Genomic DNA, 18,265 nt, shown 5'->3' with positions numbered 1-18,265 from the left:
TTTAGGACGTTAAAACATTTTAAAAGACTGAAACTTGCAACCAACTAAAAAAGGTCAATTTTTTGAAGTAAACATAATGATTAAATTGATTTTGTTCATAGATTTAATTTTGTTTCACGGATTTTTTATATATTTATACAATGAACCATCGTCTCCTGCTAGGTTAAGTCCAGTTGATTTCGCTCTTTCTTTCGGACTGTTTCGCTCGTTTATTGGACACTAATCCAGGAATGATACATGTGATACTATTCCAAGAATATGTTTGTATGAATTGTAGTTCTCTTTTTTAAAATAAAGTACTAAAATTATGCAACAGATAATTCACAACGATTAGTTAGGTGACGAAACAGTTTGAAGTCCTTTATTCTAGCAGAAACTAGTAAAATACGTGGAAACCAAAGAAATGGGTTGAAAAACGAAAAGAAAAAAAAAACATTTAATGAGGTAATATAACAGGATTAAAATGGAAAGTTTTAGAGGGCGAGCAATGTCATTCATTATAAGGGACATAATAGTGGGCTATCCTAAAAATTATAGAATTTTCCAGCTTATACAATTGTAAATTTAAGAGTTTAGGAATACAGCAGGAACATAATTTTATTTTACTTTATAACCGTAAAACACCTTAGCCAAATTTGGGATTTAGGACTACTAATGTTCAACTCCGTAGCCTTATAATTTCTAACCTAATCCAGAAGGCAAGGGAACTCCTGGATCAAGTATTGGGAGAAATTTCCCTTAGTAGAGGACTTTTTGATGGAACTAATCCGCATTTCAGTTACATGCAGAGGAAAACCACTGGTACCTCCCACGGTTACCCTGAAGGCAAGAGAACTCTAACCCGTTATCAGTCTACCACTGAGAATATTTCACGTCAGCACTGTGGTCGGTGCGAGCCGGTGCGAAAATCGAATCGACCAGCTATCGTTGGGATCGAACCCGGGTCACTCATTGGGAGGCGAATGCTCTATCCCCTGAGCCGTGGTGGCTTGCAGGAACAGAATTGTTAAAAGATTCGTAATAAATACTATGGAATTTTATGAAAGGAAAACGCTTTAATTACGATATTTACAATAATTTTGGAAACCTAATCAAAATTCGAATTACAACATGTCTAATCAAAATATACAACTATTGTAGAGTTGAGTTGTAGGCTGCTGATACTTCAATAAGAATTGTATATTTTAATTTTATATCCGTCGTTGAACAGCCTACCCAATTTTGGGTTTACGACTACTAATGTTCAACTCCGTAGCCTTGTAATTTTGAGCCAATCTAGAAGACAAGGAAACTCCTGAATCATTACCCCCAGAGGTATTAATTTGTTATGAGAACATGCAGGACTTTGCGACTCGACACATTTAACGTGCATCAGTCACCATTTACTACACATGGAGTCTTCGGCCGGCGGGGATCGAACCCACAACCTCTTGGACATGGGCCTAGCGCCCTACCAACCAGGAACAGATTTAATTAAAAGATCTCCCCTAGAATGACCTGCATTTATTTCGGAGGCATTTCTGCCCAATCTACGCTGATTCTATTCTGCCTCATTGAAACGCCCAATTCTTCTCTGTTAATTAAAACTTCAAAACGTTCTAAATTATTATGTAATCTACATACATTAAAGCGACAAATCAAACATATTACATAGTTCGTTTAGAACAGTGTTTCCCAAACTTACAACTTTTGTGTACCCCTTCTAAATTTTTTGTAATGCTGCGTACCACTAATAAAAAAAATTAATGTATTTTTTTAAAAATATGTTTATTTTTATGCTTTGATATAAAGTTGTGTTAATAAGTTTATTTGCATCAGCGAGAAGGATGATATTGTTTTTGCTGTGATAACAGTTTATCATAATTTGTTTCTCTTGTGGTCAATTTTAGTCTGAGATGCGATTCCACGTACAATAATCTGTTTCTTTTTCGAATTAATGTCCACGAAAGCTGAAAAAGCGACTTCACATAAATATGAAGTAGGAAAAGGCAAAATATATTTCACAACTTTTTCTGTTAAAACTGGATACATATTTTGCATTTGCAGACAGAATGATGCTTAAAAACACTCATCATGTTTATTTTTCAAGAAGGATAAAAATTATATTTTATAAAAATAATCAAAATAAATAGAATTTATTACAAACTTTTACTATAAAAAAATTGCACAAAAGTTGAAAATCACAACTGGCTGTTGACACTACTAATTATTAACTGTTAACTCTGCAAAAAATAGCCAATAGAAAAATACGTAATCGTAAATTTTCATGGCTAGCTTTGTTTTTAAATAAAATTCTTTGAAATTTTCGTTTGTTGCAAGATATTTCGCATAAGAACGCGTACCCCCGCTAAACTGTTCCCATACCCCTGGGGGTACGCATACCACACTTTGGGAAACACTGGTTTCGAAGAACAATTTTTCTGCCCAACGTATTAACTTAGTTTGTTTCAGCTTATTGTTACCAATGGGAGAAAAGAAATTAGATGGCATATTTTTTTTTTGATGGCATATAAGGTTCCTTACAAAATAGATAATAAACCATTTTATTTATACTAACCTCTCTCGTATTATCCTTGACTTCTCCATCTCCCTTCTCATTTTGATATTTTTGTTGAGAAATAGAAAAACTGCTGAAAGAAAAATTTATTTTTTTATTAAAATAATAAACTTGTTTTTATAAAATCTATGCTGTGATATTCACCGACTTAAATGCATATTTTACGAATCCTAATGAAAAATGAAATAAAAATCAGTCACGTCAGGGATCTTCAAGTTATTGTTTGAGCGAGTAAGAAACAAAAAAGCTATCGAAATCTCACGAATCACTAATGAGGAAAATAGGATTGAAAACATTGAAACCAGTTTAAGTGACGGATGAAAGTTAGAAATGTATCTAATGAAAACCTTTCAACTATTCCCTGTTTCTTCCGGCAACCAAACTAGTTTTGATATCAGTTCCACTTTATTCAGAAGTGGTTCGTTAGATTTCGATAGCGTTTTTTTTTCTTTCTCCTTTTAATAAAAATTAAGTTGGGAACCCGAATGCACATACTGCTATACTTAATTTTTGACAAAAATTCTAAATATTGATACATTATTAGCTGACACTGGAGAAACTTGGTATTTTATAGTTATTTATAATGTAGTCACATTAAAAACATTACGACTACATTAAAAATAGTTTTAAAAAATATAATAGGATGCTATAATCAGAATTAGCACAAACTACAACAGAAAATTCGTTTCACTATTTCGAAGTACAAAATAACCTCAACAAAATGTTTAATAAAATTAATTTTAATAAGATAAATATAGGAAAAAAATCTTAACGCATCCGAGTAATTTTGAATCGTGTTTTTATGATAAGGTAATTTTTTAGCTATATCTGAGCAATCTCGCCTTCGTATAAGGCTGCTTTCTTTCAAACTAACCCACATATCCTTCACATGGAGGTTTGTTTTGAATTTTAAACGCCATAACTAATTTTTAATATGTTTATAATTACAAATTACGTACATTAAAAAAAACCTTAATAACATGCTGTATCTTATTCATTGAGACCTAAAATAATCTAAGCAAATCTATAGAGTAATTCAATGGTTCTGAAAATGTAGTAGGGCAGGACTCCCAAGAGGCAATGTAGAATAGGACAAAATAATAGAATGCATGTAAGATTTCTTCCTAAAATTAATAATAATAATGCTTGAAAAAAAATAGGTGGTAAAATTTCCTACTATTTATGGAAGAAACAAAGATGCCAAGTACAAATATTTTATTAAAATTACACAAATTAGCTTTAAAATTCTGCATAATTTGTTTTTAAAATTAAAATGTTGACTAAAATTGAAAAAAAAAACAAATGCATATTTAATTATAAATTTGTATGTAAGAATTTTTTTTACTATTAGTAATCTATTATTCTTTAAGTTGGGGGGAGGGACAGGGGTTACTTCATTTTGCTTGTTTATAGTGCAGGGAAAAATAAGAAGATAGATTCTTAGTTTTTATAGAAAAAAAGAAGTCTTTAGACTTTTTTGCTTACAACAAAATATTAATTATTCAAACGTAAACATAATTCTACGGTATATCTATCTATACTACATATTTAGAACACTAGACAAAATTGTTCCTTTTTTTCCCGCTACGGTCATTTCACTTTCACTAGGGCTGTAACTTACTCGTAAAAGAAAAAAAAACTTGTAGTGCAAGTCATTTTGCCTTGTTTAACTGAACATTTAAGTATCATGACTACGTTGTGATAGCAATCTAAATTATTTCAGATAAACGATAAACCATCGTGATCGTCTTATTTATCTTTCAATACGATGATAAAATTTAGCCATTGACTTTTAAAAATTAAAATAAAAATTAGAAGTCAAACAAATAATTTAATGTATACTCAAATAAAAGGAAATATTTCTAAAACTTTAAGAAAAAATTTATACCAGTTTTCTAAGCGTAAGCTACAGGTTTAATAACTTCCAGTTCCACTTTTAAAAGATTCAGATTTATAATTAGATCCAGATGAAAATTTAAATTAAATCTCTAATATCTATGTTTAAGATTATAGTCTTCTGGGTTATATAGAATTATTCATTTTTCTGCCATAACAGAATGAACGATAACAGTCATGGAGAATGAATAACAGTACTCTTCCTCTTTTTAAATCTTTTAACTTACTCTTTTTAACTTACATCAAATAAGCATTTAGAGCAAATAGCGCTTTGCATTGTTGTTGAAAAAAATAAGTCTATAAAATATCCATATCTCCATATCATATTTCCGCGAAATAAGCAGTAAACTTATTTGATCTGATAATGAGGCCCATTTAGGTTTCAAGGTCCGGTTGGAAAAAAAAATCTTCAAGAACAAATCCAACGTTGTTTCAGAAATAAATATATAGGACTTTTCCACATTGTTTTTAAATTAAATTAATCGAAATTAGGGGGAGGTTAAGATTTGAAGCAAAAATCGAGTTACGAGGTCATGGAAACTTTATACAACCTGTTAAATATAATAAAATTCGAATTTTTTTTCTTAATTTTTCTTCTCTTTCAAGATTCCCCAGAAATAGCCGACGATTTGAAAATATAAAAAAAGAAGGAGAGAGAAATGTACAGTTTGCAGCATTTTGTACAGAAAACCAGATGTTTTCTTACGAAATTTCATAATTAGTTGCCAAGTTAATCAAAAGATATCGCCGTATAAAATTAACATATATCAGTGCAAATATTTGCTCTGATATATGTTAATTAACATGTTTAGTGGCTTGCGGTGGGGGATGGGGTGAAGGAAGCAACAGCACAAGCATCCAGCTAATGGGTTTAACGTCCAAAGATACAAAATTTAAATCTATTGTGATTTTTTAAAGAAATTAAATTTTCTAACAGAAAAATATTTAGCTCGAGCATATTTTATGCAGAATAAAATATAATTTTCATACAAAATTTATTTACGAAGTTTTCGCATCCATTGAACATGTTTAAAAAGTAATGAAATAAAAGTGCTGCGTACATTAACGTCTTACACTTTTCTTACACTTTTACAATTTTCTAAACAATAAAATAAACAAGACTTACTTTTTTTCATTGACTATTTCATGTTCTTCATGAGTGTCTTTAGAAAGAAGCTCTTGTAATAAATGAAGTTCTTTAGATGCCGACTAAAAAAGAATAATAGATATTGAATACGTTGCAGGAAATTTTGCTAATTACAAACACAGAGATTCAGACAAAGTTAAGTCAATTAATCTAAGAAAGAGCTATTCTGAAAAGCAGCTTCTGATTTTTATTAAAAGCAAAGTTCTTTTGTTAACTAACAAATAGGCAGCATACATTTGAAGAGCTAAGAATGGATGAACCAGGTAAGTGACATTTAAAGAATGGCTAAATTTAAGGTAAGAAGAAAACAAGTGATATACGAACTATTTTATCATACATTTATTGGGGTAAGAGCTTATAATTCTTTGCTTTATTTTATTTGTTACTACCTAATTTAAAATAAAAATTAAGTTAGTATACTCAAAACTAATGTCGATTAGTTATATTAAACTTAAAATAAAAGCCAAAACAGCTGTGTTATTGTTTACCCATATTGATGTAACCACTTTATATAATTTTCCCTCATTGATAAAAACCCCTGAAAATGTCATATACCTGCTGATAATAAATAGAATTTTTTGAAATAGAATTTATAATTTCATATACCAATTGTTAGTTAATATATTAATCGGACCGATTACCTGGATTTAAAAACAATCAAATGCAATTAAAAAATGATAATTTAAGAAATAGAGATTGTGTGGATCAATCAGAAAAATTTAATGTGAAGTAATTTTACTCGTTCGTTAAACAGGGTTTTATGATGTAATTGACGTGTAATATTACACCAGAGTTGAGTAATTAAGTGATTAATGATGTGTTGTTTTTTGCTCTCTCTCTCTCTCTCTCTCTCTCTTTTCCCCGTCCAAGTCCTCGAAAGAGAGGGATCACGTGACAAGGAGGGACTCTGATTCTTTGCTCTGATGTTGCGGATAGACAAGAGACATGAAAAAGTAAAACTGCGAGCTTGCTCTACCTACACTACAGCTTTAAAACTTGTATTAAAAAAAATATATATATTTATTTATTTATTAGCAATACACCGGAGAATTTTTTAAAATTTGAAACAGCGCAAGAACTATTATAACATTTGACCAAAAATAAATCAAGATATTATTTGATCAGAAACATTTTCTTTTTAAACCCATAGCGTATTAGATTCCTGTTTTATTAAACCCATATTTGTTTTATTAAACCCTTATGGACTCTAGAGCCATAATATAATTATTATACCCATGACCTCTTTCGTACTATTAGAATAACAATGTAAAAGATGTAGTAAATATATGTTTCCTGCTTACTGAAAATCTCATAATAAAATGTAAATGAATGCGGAAGCTCAAATTATATTCTCATTCAAAAGATGTTTGAGACCATTTTGATTGAATCCACATAGAACTCTTTCAACACTGTTAAATTAATTCATTATTAAATTTCGAATTTAAAAAAAAAAGCGTTTTTCATCCCACCCATAAGGGTGGGAAGAAAAACGCTTTTTTTTATCATAAGTCACAATTATTGTTAAATAGAAGTCCCAATTTTTGTTTAATGTTGCTCACAAATTAATATTTTTACTGAAGAGGAAAATGCCAGCTAAAACGTTTTTATAATCGATCAAATCATTACCGTGAAGAAATCAAGCTGTTAATCACAGTAAAGAAAGAATTAAAAACCTCGACATTCGATTACACTTAGAAACTATATCACACGTATCTAACTACTTTCTCTTTGTTATTTTTCCTCTGTTTTATCAGTCAATCAAACTGGTTTTGTTGCTTTCAATCACGTTTTTCTTCGAATTGGCCTTCATAATGAATCGTCAAATTTTGATTAAAGATTTTCTCATTATAATATTAATTTGCGACACTTAAAGAACTTCTTTAACGAGTCATTAAGCCCTACGATAATGGGAAATCTATAACTTACGATTCTCATTTCTTTGGCTTTTTTTATAGACAGCTGAAGTTCCTGCAGATCCCGTGAAACTTCTTTGAAAGGCATCTGCAAAGAATGCAACGTGGCATCAATGATAAAATGCAATAAATGAAAATATATAAATAAAATACTCAGCACTCTACTCTAATACTTAAGTTTATTCGATACTCAGATTATTTTAGGGTGAAATAATAATTGATCGTGTGCGTTTGCAAAAGCTAACTGAGGTAGGATTTCGCGATCTTTCTCTCCATGACATACAAATGATTTTTAGTCTCTAATTCCAAAAAGACATCCACGAAGGCAAGTCAGTAGAATATCTATTCAGATTAACTAACAAAGTACATGAAGGGTTCATTATAAAACAATAACAAGTCAGATTTTCGAAATTTCTATAATATTTAAAATACACAAATAATTTATAAATTTCATTTATGAAAGAATTCATAACACAATAAGGACAACAAAATTTCGATAATGAAAATATGAAGTTTAGAATTTAAAATTTCTAAGTTTTTGAAACTAAAATGGTTGCTAAAACAAAAAATTATTCATTATAATTTAGTTGCAATTCCAAGCCACACTATTTAAAATATTTAGATATTTTGCCATTTCTAGGCCCTTTATTGATACTAATAAGTTAAAATCTACCATTAGACGATTTTTCGCAAACTTTTAAGACGTTTAAATCATTTACGAGTTTTTCTACATCTATTTTTTAAGTTAGAGTTTAAGTTGAAAAAAATTGGATTTGGCGATTCAATCTTTAAATAAACATGAAAGCGAAAATTTGAGAGCTTTGGCATTAATTACGTATAATTTAGGTTCTTGTTAGTGTTACCAGACTCCTGAGAAAACGAAAAAAAATGACAGTAAAGCTTCTAAAAGAATACTCAAATACTCGCCATTTTACCTTTCCAAGATAAAAACTTAGAAATTTCTTTTCTGAAAATTTTAAATGGGAAAAATAAATCAGTACGCCTTCGAATTTTCTAACACAAAATTTTTCAATAGATATTTCTTAATTTTCTCAGGATGCTGCCAACTCTAATTAATGCATTAGCCCAACTTCCAACTGCAGAGAAAAATAAAGCTATAAGAAATATTTTTTTCAAGTGGTAACAAACCTTGATTTCAAAGATCGGATCTTCACGTTCTTGAACTCAATTGCAATAGTTTGATAGGGGGACCTCAAATATGCCCATTAACTAGTACAGATGATATTTTAAGTTACAAAATCAGACACGAAAACGTACTTTCTCTGAATAAATTAAACTATTTTTTAACGGATTCGGATTTCTGACTTCTAAAATATACGGAGTAGTCGCGCATGAACGCATAATTTGAGCACAATCGGTCGAATAGTTCCTGAGAAATGGAATTTTAAAAAAATTGTATGATTAAAATTCGATTTCTTAGAAACTAATTGACGAATTTTGCATTTTGCCATGTAAAATTACATTCTTTAAAATGATGTAAAAAATTTTATACCTTACAGTTAAAAATTTCTTCGACCATTATTAAATAAAATAATTAAAAATATTGAATATTTATTGAAAAAAAAATTTTTTTTTTGAGTAAAGCTAGCTTTGGATAAACGAATTTTGTAATTGTATCCAAAAATTTTACAATTCGTTTTAAAAGTTCTTGAGAAATTACGACATTCGCATGAAAGAGTCCAAGTTTTAAACCGTTCTCCTGACCAAACCATGGGGAGCATATTTCCCAGATTGTGGCTACCCCCTATATTTTGGGGGTCAGAAATCCGAATACGTCGTTAAAACGGAATCTCTAATCCTAGAAAGTACGTTTTTGTGTCTGATTCAGCAACTTAAAATATCGTTAGCATTAATTAATTGGCTTATTAAAGTTTACCCCCTCGAACTATGAAGATTGAGTTTTGGAACGTGAAGATCCGATCATTAGATCAAAAGTTCTTCAGGGTGGTACTTTTCTTTGCGCACTGTATATAAAAGGTCAGCTAAACCAATAATTGCGTTCCCAAGTTCTGATAAAAGCATTGTAAAACCTCTTTCGGTGAAAACAAAACAATATCTGCTTTAAATCACAAACTTCTCTTCGTAAATACCTCAAATATTGGTGGGAATGCACAAATGTGGGTACATATAGCGGTTTATAACAACACGAAGTGGATATTTCATTCTGTTATCTTTATTCTTTAGCTTCAATAACCCTGAATTTCAGATGAATTGATAACATAAATATAAATATTTATATTATCAATTCATGATGGTAAACGGAATCATCTTGTTTTCGCTAAATAAATTTCTATAATGAAACACTTGTGTTACAGCATCTTTTTAATTTTTGAGAACAGGATCCCGGTCTTTTTAAAATATTTTCAGAATATTATAAAATTTTGCATAATTTAGTAATAAACTCTCCACCACATCATAAAATAATTTGAAGAAGGCATCCCTGCTCTAGGCACTGATGGGTAAGAGAAAGAGCAGCTGCAAATACTTTTTCTTAAATCGCAAATTAAATCGGAGATAGTTGCTAAGATACGTTTATTTTGTTTGAAAAATGATTCTATATTTCAGTGGCTGCTCATTATCTTATTACAGGATCTTACAACAAGGCGAAGAAACATCTACTTCGCTAATCAAATGATTCAGCAATCAAATAATTTATCCTCATTTATTTCAACAGTGAATTCACAAAGCTCTAAATTGAATTACCCAGTAACAAACTGTCTTCAGACAGTTGAACTGAATTCATTGAAAAAAATGAAAAGATAGGCTGTCATTTCATTCTAGGATATTCTTTTTCGTGTGATAAATAGAATCATTCTTTTTGTGCCCCGGATATGATACAAACACGTGTTTTCTTCGGCTGACATTAAGATTTTTCGAATCTTAAGTTTACTTAACGTCAGCTGTAATAAACAGATAAGATAAAAACAGAAATATGTTAGTTCAAAGTTCCAAGGTTAAAAAAAAAATGTGCAGCAGCATCTTGAAAATGAAACTGAGGCAAGGAAAACATAATAATAATAAAAATAAAATCTTATTTTCATCAATCATCCATAAATAATCAAAATTTTCAGAATCAGGATTTAAAAAGAAAGTCTAAGCTAGATCGTATGACTTAGCTAAAGTCTGCTACATACCAGAAAAGATAAAAGAATATACCAGAAAAACATTTCGCTTTTTTTAAGAAATAAGACTATTTGTGACTATCCAAATAAATCGGGGGGAAATATTCCGAGAAAGTACGGTAAATTATAATATCTGCACAAATAAGTTAGTAATAATTTACAAATAAGTCTGCACAAATAAGGTACATCCCCTTATGAAAATTTAAGGTATATTTAAGGTTGATTTGAGGTATTTTTGAGGTATTAAGGTTGTTTTGAGGTATATTTGAGATATATTTAAGGTTGCAGAGAAAACAGCAATAAAAATTATACCTCGTAAAGGTTGTAATTAAGGTGTACGAGGTTGATTTATATATATTTCAGCTTGTTTTGAGGTTGTTTAAAATTCACTTCAAATCAACCAGACTGATAAGGAGATTTTTAAGGTATACCAGGTTTACTTTCTTACACTTGTAACAAAAGAGGTATTTATTGAGGTATATGAAGTCATTTTATTTATACCTAAGCTTATTTTGAGGTTGTTTTAAATTCACTTCAAATCATCCACACTGATAAGATGATTTTTAAGGTATACGAGGTTGTTTCTCTTACACTTGTAACAAAAGAGGTATTTATGAGGTATAAAAATATCAACCTTATTTCAACTAACGAGAGTGAGGTAATTACGAGGTATAAAAAATATACCTGATTTCAACTAAAGAGAGTGAGGTATTTATTGAGGTGTTGAAGTCATTTTATTTTTACCTAAGCTTGTTTTAAGGTTGCTTAAAGTACACTTCATATTAACTAACTCACTTCCCAGAGTTCCATGCGAGCCGGCAAATGGCGTGTGTGTTGACAATCGAAAGTCTATTCGAAATTCGGTAAGTGTGCTTGACATTTATTAATTTAGTTTTATCACTTTTAATCAAATATGCTTCAATTTTGAAACTTAAATTTTATTATTTTTGTTTTAACGATGCGTCCTGATCTTAAATAATTCAAGTTGGAGGATATTCTTAGAGGCTATCGTTGTAGGCTTAGCAATAAGAGAGAATAACCGAAATATTTCTCGTCACTGATTTGGGTAACATTACTGGTGAATCGTTACAGCAGGTTATGCACAGTATATTTTATTGTTTGTAGTTCAGTCAAATAGAACTATTCTTTTTATTTTGCTTAAATGTATATGTTTTAACGTAGCAGTATGCACGCTGATTAATTGAGAAAAATGTTCACAATTTCTCTTATAAATAAATCATTGAAAATTGAAAGATTTTTAAAATAGCAATTTTGCTTTGAAATTCTACTATAGCTGTATGCTTATCGTTTGGATATTTGTTGCAAAGTTTATATTATTGTTTATATATATATATATATATATATATATATATATATATATATATATATATATATATATATATATATATATATATATATATATATATTATTTACAGAGCTTATCCACAGTTCCCTGATATTACTGAGATGGCCTAGGCTGTAAATAGCACATGCGCGGCGGCGCAGAAGAAGAGACAAGCAAGCTACTGCTCAGCCTTCCCCTAGGACAGGGGTCCCCAACCTTTTTGTACCAAAGAGCAAATACCAGAATATCGGTCGAATGGCGGGCACCATTTATTTTTTCAAGATAAATTTATAGTTGGTAGACATAGGAAATAATACACACTGCATATAATGCACAAAAAATTTAATTTTAAAAATTAATTTAACATATGAATATAATTAGTATTAATATCCTTGAGTAAAATAAATTATTACCAAATTGCTTGCAAAACATACAAAGTATGAGTTCATATATGCAATTTGCGAGTGGTCAGCTATATTTTGCTTTGTGCTTATATCTGTGGGGAGGGCGATTTCTATTTTGGTTGTGTTTATCATCCATATTGAAAAAGCAAAATATATTGCATAACATTTTATGGGAAAATGGAGAACTGAAGTATTTTATCGTTGGGCACAAGCAACGGGCGCACCTAATCCGATCGAAGGGCGCCATGGTGCCCGCGGGCATAGGGTTGGGGACCCCTGCCCTAGGATATAGTTCTGAATTTATACCTAAAAGAAAAAGTAATCTCTCCTAATAAACTACAGAATTTATGTAATTGTTGATAACAATAGTTTGCTAGATATTTGATAATTGAAAACTAGTAACTGTACTAGCTCACTTCTTCATGTTTGATCACAAAACTGCTATTTTCACTACATGTTATTTTCTCGCATTTTACCCACGTTAATTATTTACTAAGCAGATTGTTATTACTTATTAGAATATTGGGCAGAATGAAATTAAATCCGATTTCAAGTTTATATGACATTTTGTTTCAAGGTTATGAACTTTTTCATGCAGCTGTTTATGGTTCACTACTTCAAAAATGAGCGAATTTCGGAAATCTTAAATATTTTAGAAATAAGTCAGTATAGTATGCAATTTTAATCCTGAATTGAATAAAATCAATTGCAAATAAAGACATTTATTGTTAAAAGTAATATGCATTATTTTGAGTTTCATCCTATGGGATGTGTATTTATATTTAAACAAGTGTTTGTAACAACTAACTATTAGTTTTATTCTGCTCGGTATTATAAGTTATATAGGAGATATTATACTCAACTTATTTTAAAAGTATTATTTCAAATCATTCTCTCTTAGACATTTTCCTCACACAAAATTACTCACAACTTTAAAATAAATGCTCCTTATCCGCTTGTAATTTGTTCTATTCGATTGAGTGTAAAAAAAGAATAAAAATTGGTACATAACTTTAAAATTTTAATTTATTAAACGATTGTAGATTCTTGATTACATTGATTAAAAATTATTAAAATAACTATTTTTTAAGAAACTCTGATGTGATTGACAATAACATAAGTCCTTTTCAGAATCAGCGTCAAAAATTTAAAAAAAAGCTGCTAGTTTCATGAAGTCTGACAAAAAGTTGAAAAATATAGACTAGGTTTATTGAATTTAAAGATTTTTAAAAAAGAAAGGGAAGGAAATCTAATTATTAAACTTGCAAGTACCATAATGTTACAGATGTATAGAAAAATAAAAAGTGTTAAAATTGCATAATAAGATTGGAATTATACAGGGTGTTTATAAAGTCCCGGACCCATTTTGATGTTTAATAACTCATAAAATAATAAAGATAGATTAAAATTAATAACATTAATGGTTAGATAGACTCAAAAAGTTTCATGACCCTTGTCAATGAAATTCCACGTATGCCCCCTTCGTCGCACGGAGAATATCAAGTCGATAGTCAATTTCACGAGAGGTAGCTTTCTTTTTTACAGAAAAGACAATCTCATCAGTCGTATACTTAGCATGTTGGAAAACTTCGTATTTCCACAACTAGAAGAGCTTCAGCCACATGTCTTTTTGCAACAAGATGGTGCACCACCTCATTGGGGTATCATCGTTCGTAGTTCTTTGAATGACCATTTTACAGGAAGATGGATTGGGCGAGGAGGTCCAATTCCTTGGCCACCCAGATCACCTGCCGCTGGACTTTTTTCTTTGGGGATTTATAAAGGACAATGTTTACAGGAGGATCGTGTCGAACATTGATGGCCTAAAAGTCAGAATTACAACCGCAATAGCCTCTGTGGATGCCGACATGCTTGCCGTTACCTGGCGTGAAATTGACTATCGACTTGATATTCTCCGTGCGACGAAGGGGGCACACGTGGAAGTTCATTGACAAGGTTCATGAAAGTTTTTGAGTCTATCTAACCATTTATGTTATTAATTTTAATATATCTTTATTATTTTATGAGTTATTAAACATCAAAATGGGTCCGAGACTTTATAAACACCCTGTATATTTGAATTTCTGTAAATGTTGTTAATGGTAATACTGTCTTCAGTGTATTTTATTTTGTGGCTGTGATACATGTCATGCTTTTTAGCTACGAGGATTGAATAGAAATGGCAGAAGATATTTATCTGAAAAGGAAAATTAATTTCATCCAGTTAATTTAAATGATAAAAAAAATACTTTCTAATATTTTAAAACCTGCCACTATTATTGTAAATATGACTTTCTTACTAATTTATATTTTTTTTTCTTTTAGGTTCCAATAATTACAAGTTTCAACATGTAGACCGAAACAGTATTTAAATAATTTTGTTGGTTTCTAAAAAAAGTGAAATTTTAGTTTTAAATAAAAGTACTTTGAATTTCAGCTGACTAATTATTTAAATTTGTAGTTTTATAGCTTTAAAAATTCAAGCACCTTAGACAACTATCTTCTAAAAATACGAGTATGAGTTCCCATAAATAATTTTTACCTACTGTAGAATTTGGATAAGTGTTATTTTAAGATGATTTAAATCAATCTATTAAAATTATAGAAGAATTATGCATTTGAAACTTTCTTTTATAGCTTAACAAAAGAAGCAATTACTGCCGAAGGTTTAAGATTAAAAATTTCAGGTTGATAAATGATCTCTACTAGTGAAAAAAATGTAATGTACATTATTCTTCATATAATATATATAATATCTTTATATATATATTATATTTTTTATATAGTGAGTCTAAAAATTAATAAACTAGGTGGTCCGTATAACACCTCACCTTCGTAAGTGCTAAAAAAACATCTTTGGTTGATAAATTAATACTTCTAAAAATACAAAAATATATACTTGAGGTTACGAAATAATAACTTAAGGTAGAACATGGAACACATGGCGCTAATTAAAAATAACCTTTCCAATTGTTGAAAATGCACTTCAGGTTGATTTATAACAACCAGAAGTGTAAAATGGCCCACCTTAGGTTGAAAAATATATACCTCTACAAGCATAAAATTATATACCTGAGGTTGAAAAACAATTACCTGATGTCGAACAAAATACACCTGAGGTTGATTTATAATAACCTGAAGTGTAAAATGACACACCTTAGGTTGTTGACTAAATACTTCCACAAGTGTAAAAAAATATACTTCAGGCTGAAACACATATACCTCTGGAGGTATATTTAAGGTATATTTGAGGTTGATTTTGAAGTATTCATTTGCACCCTTTTCAACCTTTACGACGTATTTAAACAACAACCTCCTTTATACCTTTAAAATATACCTCGTTTATACCTCATTTATACCTCGATTTTTTCATAAGGGTCTTTGCACTATTAAGAATGCTCGCCCCAGTACGTAAAAATTCCATCATAAGTATTCTGGAGTTCTGTTTTTAATTTTTCACACTATACAATAATGTAAAGTAAACCGATTTCCTGCGCTTGAAACTATTATTTTCTTTATCACAATACAGACACTCTTTGAGAATGCATAAGTATAATGATATTTTAATGACCATATTTTGAGAGCAGAATTAAGCGGCCATTCCTGTCGCGGTAACATCCTTATCAAAACATAACGATTAGAAACTTAATCCGTTTGAGCCTAGCGTTCATTTAACATAACGTTTTCTTTTCCCCCCCCAAAAAAGAATTAAGTGGTAACACAAGAATACATACTTAGAAGCCCTAAAACCAGAATGTATGGTTGGTAATTGGTAATAAGGGCTTTTAGAAATTTTAAAAGTTTCGATTTAATTGTAATTTTAGGCATTTAATTGGTCAGTTTTAAGAATTTCGGTAGATTTCCTTCAATTTAAAAATTCAATTCAAAATCAATCTGAGGTAAAATATCCTTACAGATCATGAGTTAGAGTCCCCTCGCCGTGGGGCTAACTGTGGAATGTTTTCGCGGTTTTCCTCACCAAGTAACGCAATTGCAGGTTAGGCCAATTTCTCCCGATATGGATCCAGAAATTCCCTCGTTCTCTGGATTGGGTTCAAAATTACAAGGCTAAGGAGTGAACATTGATAGTCACAAACCCATAAATAGGTCGGCTGTTCAACGACGGTTATAAAATTAAAAATTTACATATTTATTTAGGTAGATAGGAATTAGGTGGTAGATAAGGTCCGTAGCAGAACAATCAGGACCCCTTTAAATTTTTCAAGAAACAGAATTACATTATTATCATATATATATGATCAGATATGTTCTAAAAATTATTTGCCCCCCCCCAAATGTTTTCACCCTTCTACATGTCTCAGAATTAGTATAAATAATTTTTTGCTTCAATCTTTTACTACGACTTTTATAATTTTTGCCGGTTGTCTCGATCTGGGTGTTAGGTTTTATTTTATCTAAACAAGATAGTTCTGTTTATCATAGTAAAAAATTTAAAAAAAAATTCTTTTTCTTTATTTATTGTAACTGCTAACACGGCAAGTATCAAAAAATAGATATCAGCCGAAAGCATCGACTTGGTATAAACAAATTATAATTCATTCCACGAACGCATTTTTAGTGTTCTTTTTAGACCCAGTATCCAATATACTGGGCCACATTTGGTGCTATTTCATCACTTAAAAAAATTGTGGACAGTCCGGGGAACACCCCTGAAGATTATCCGAAGACATGTTATCACAATTTTGACCCTCTACGGAGATGAAGGCTCCCCCGCTCTAGAAATTCAACACCCTGAGGGCGAAGTCGAGCACTTTACGGTAGAACAGTTTAACGACAGGCCCGATACAGAGTATCCTCGGTTATTCTCGCAAAGTGGTCACCCACCCGCTCACAGACTGCTACCAGTAATGCTTGATTTCGGTGATCTACTGGGAACCGTGTCTTACGATCAATCCACTTTGTGGCCAGCAGGATACATAGAACACTCTTAGTTTCCAGTCATTTATGGGATAATAGACTTTCATAACCCTTTTTACAAATGAATTTTTCGTGACATTTCATCACAGTTAATCTTCTAATGGTCGTCTAATTTTGAAATAACGGCTGAAAAAGTGTCCTTTTTTTTTACTCACGCAAACTATGTTTAACTAAATGTATAAACAATATATATATATATATATATATATATATATATATATATATATATATATATATATATATATATATATATATATATATATATATATAGTTTATATATATATATATATATATATATATATATATATATATATATATATATATATATATATAGTTTAAAATAAACTAGTTATCTCTAAACACGTAATAAATAATCTAGTTCTGCCATCTGGTGTATAGATAGACATGATTCTGAGTATAAGGAATAGATTGTTTTAATATTTTTGACGTGTAACTTTTGAACACTATAGCCCGGAAAATACACGGGCATGAGAAATAGAGGGAGAAATTTCGTAATGGATGGATTTACTCGAATGCCATAACGCTCATCAAAAAACAATTATAATTTTTAGGACTTTTAAAACTTTTCAAAATGTATATGACATTAGAAAAAAGTTTCTTACAGAATTATAAAGTTATTAAGGCGTATTAATTTACAAAATTGCTTGTTTGCTTACTTTATTTTCTCCATTGTCTAATTATTATTTATATTAGTTTATTTAAACACACATAAATGTAGGCTTAAGCGCTCATTACAGATGCGGTTTAGAAGTCTATCTCAGGTTAAATAAAAGATAGCTCAAATTAGAGAAGGATATCACAAAGATACATCCAGGATTGTGGCCGAATTCGAACCCGCTACCTTCTAGCTACAGAGCGTTCGGCGGAACGGCGAGACATCTAGGCTAGTGAGGCCCCATAT

General features: G+C 30.4%; 1 protein-coding gene across 5 annotated transcripts in view; it reads right to left on the bottom strand.

Moving 5' to 3' along the window:
• Positions 1-18,265, bottom strand: part of LOC107455284 (uncharacterized) — a 79,318-nt gene that overhangs the window by 19,162 nt on the left and 41,891 nt on the right. For 4 of the 5 annotated variants that reach the window (XM_043046951.3, XM_043046950.3, XM_043046952.3 and 1 more), the window contains exons 5-7: positions 7,527-7,601; positions 5,580-5,662; positions 2,558-2,630 (exon numbers count right to left, since the gene is read on the bottom strand). In XM_043046951.3, the coding sequence (XP_042902885.2) occupies positions 2,558-2,630; positions 5,580-5,662; positions 7,527-7,601 (231 nt within the window). The remainder of the gene's footprint in view (positions 1-2,557; positions 2,631-5,579; positions 5,663-7,526; positions 7,602-18,265) is intronic. The other variant, XM_087157019.1, reaches the window with a different exon arrangement.

This window comes from Parasteatoda tepidariorum, chromosome 2, assembly GCF_982258835.1.
Source record: "Parasteatoda tepidariorum strain Cologne lab strain chromosome 2, Ptep-v5.0, whole genome shotgun sequence".
Classification (NCBI taxonomy): domain Eukaryota; kingdom Metazoa; phylum Arthropoda; class Arachnida; order Araneae; family Theridiidae; genus Parasteatoda; species Parasteatoda tepidariorum.
Note: the sequence above shows the minus strand (reverse complement) of the source record. Positions and strands in the feature narration are given on the sequence as shown.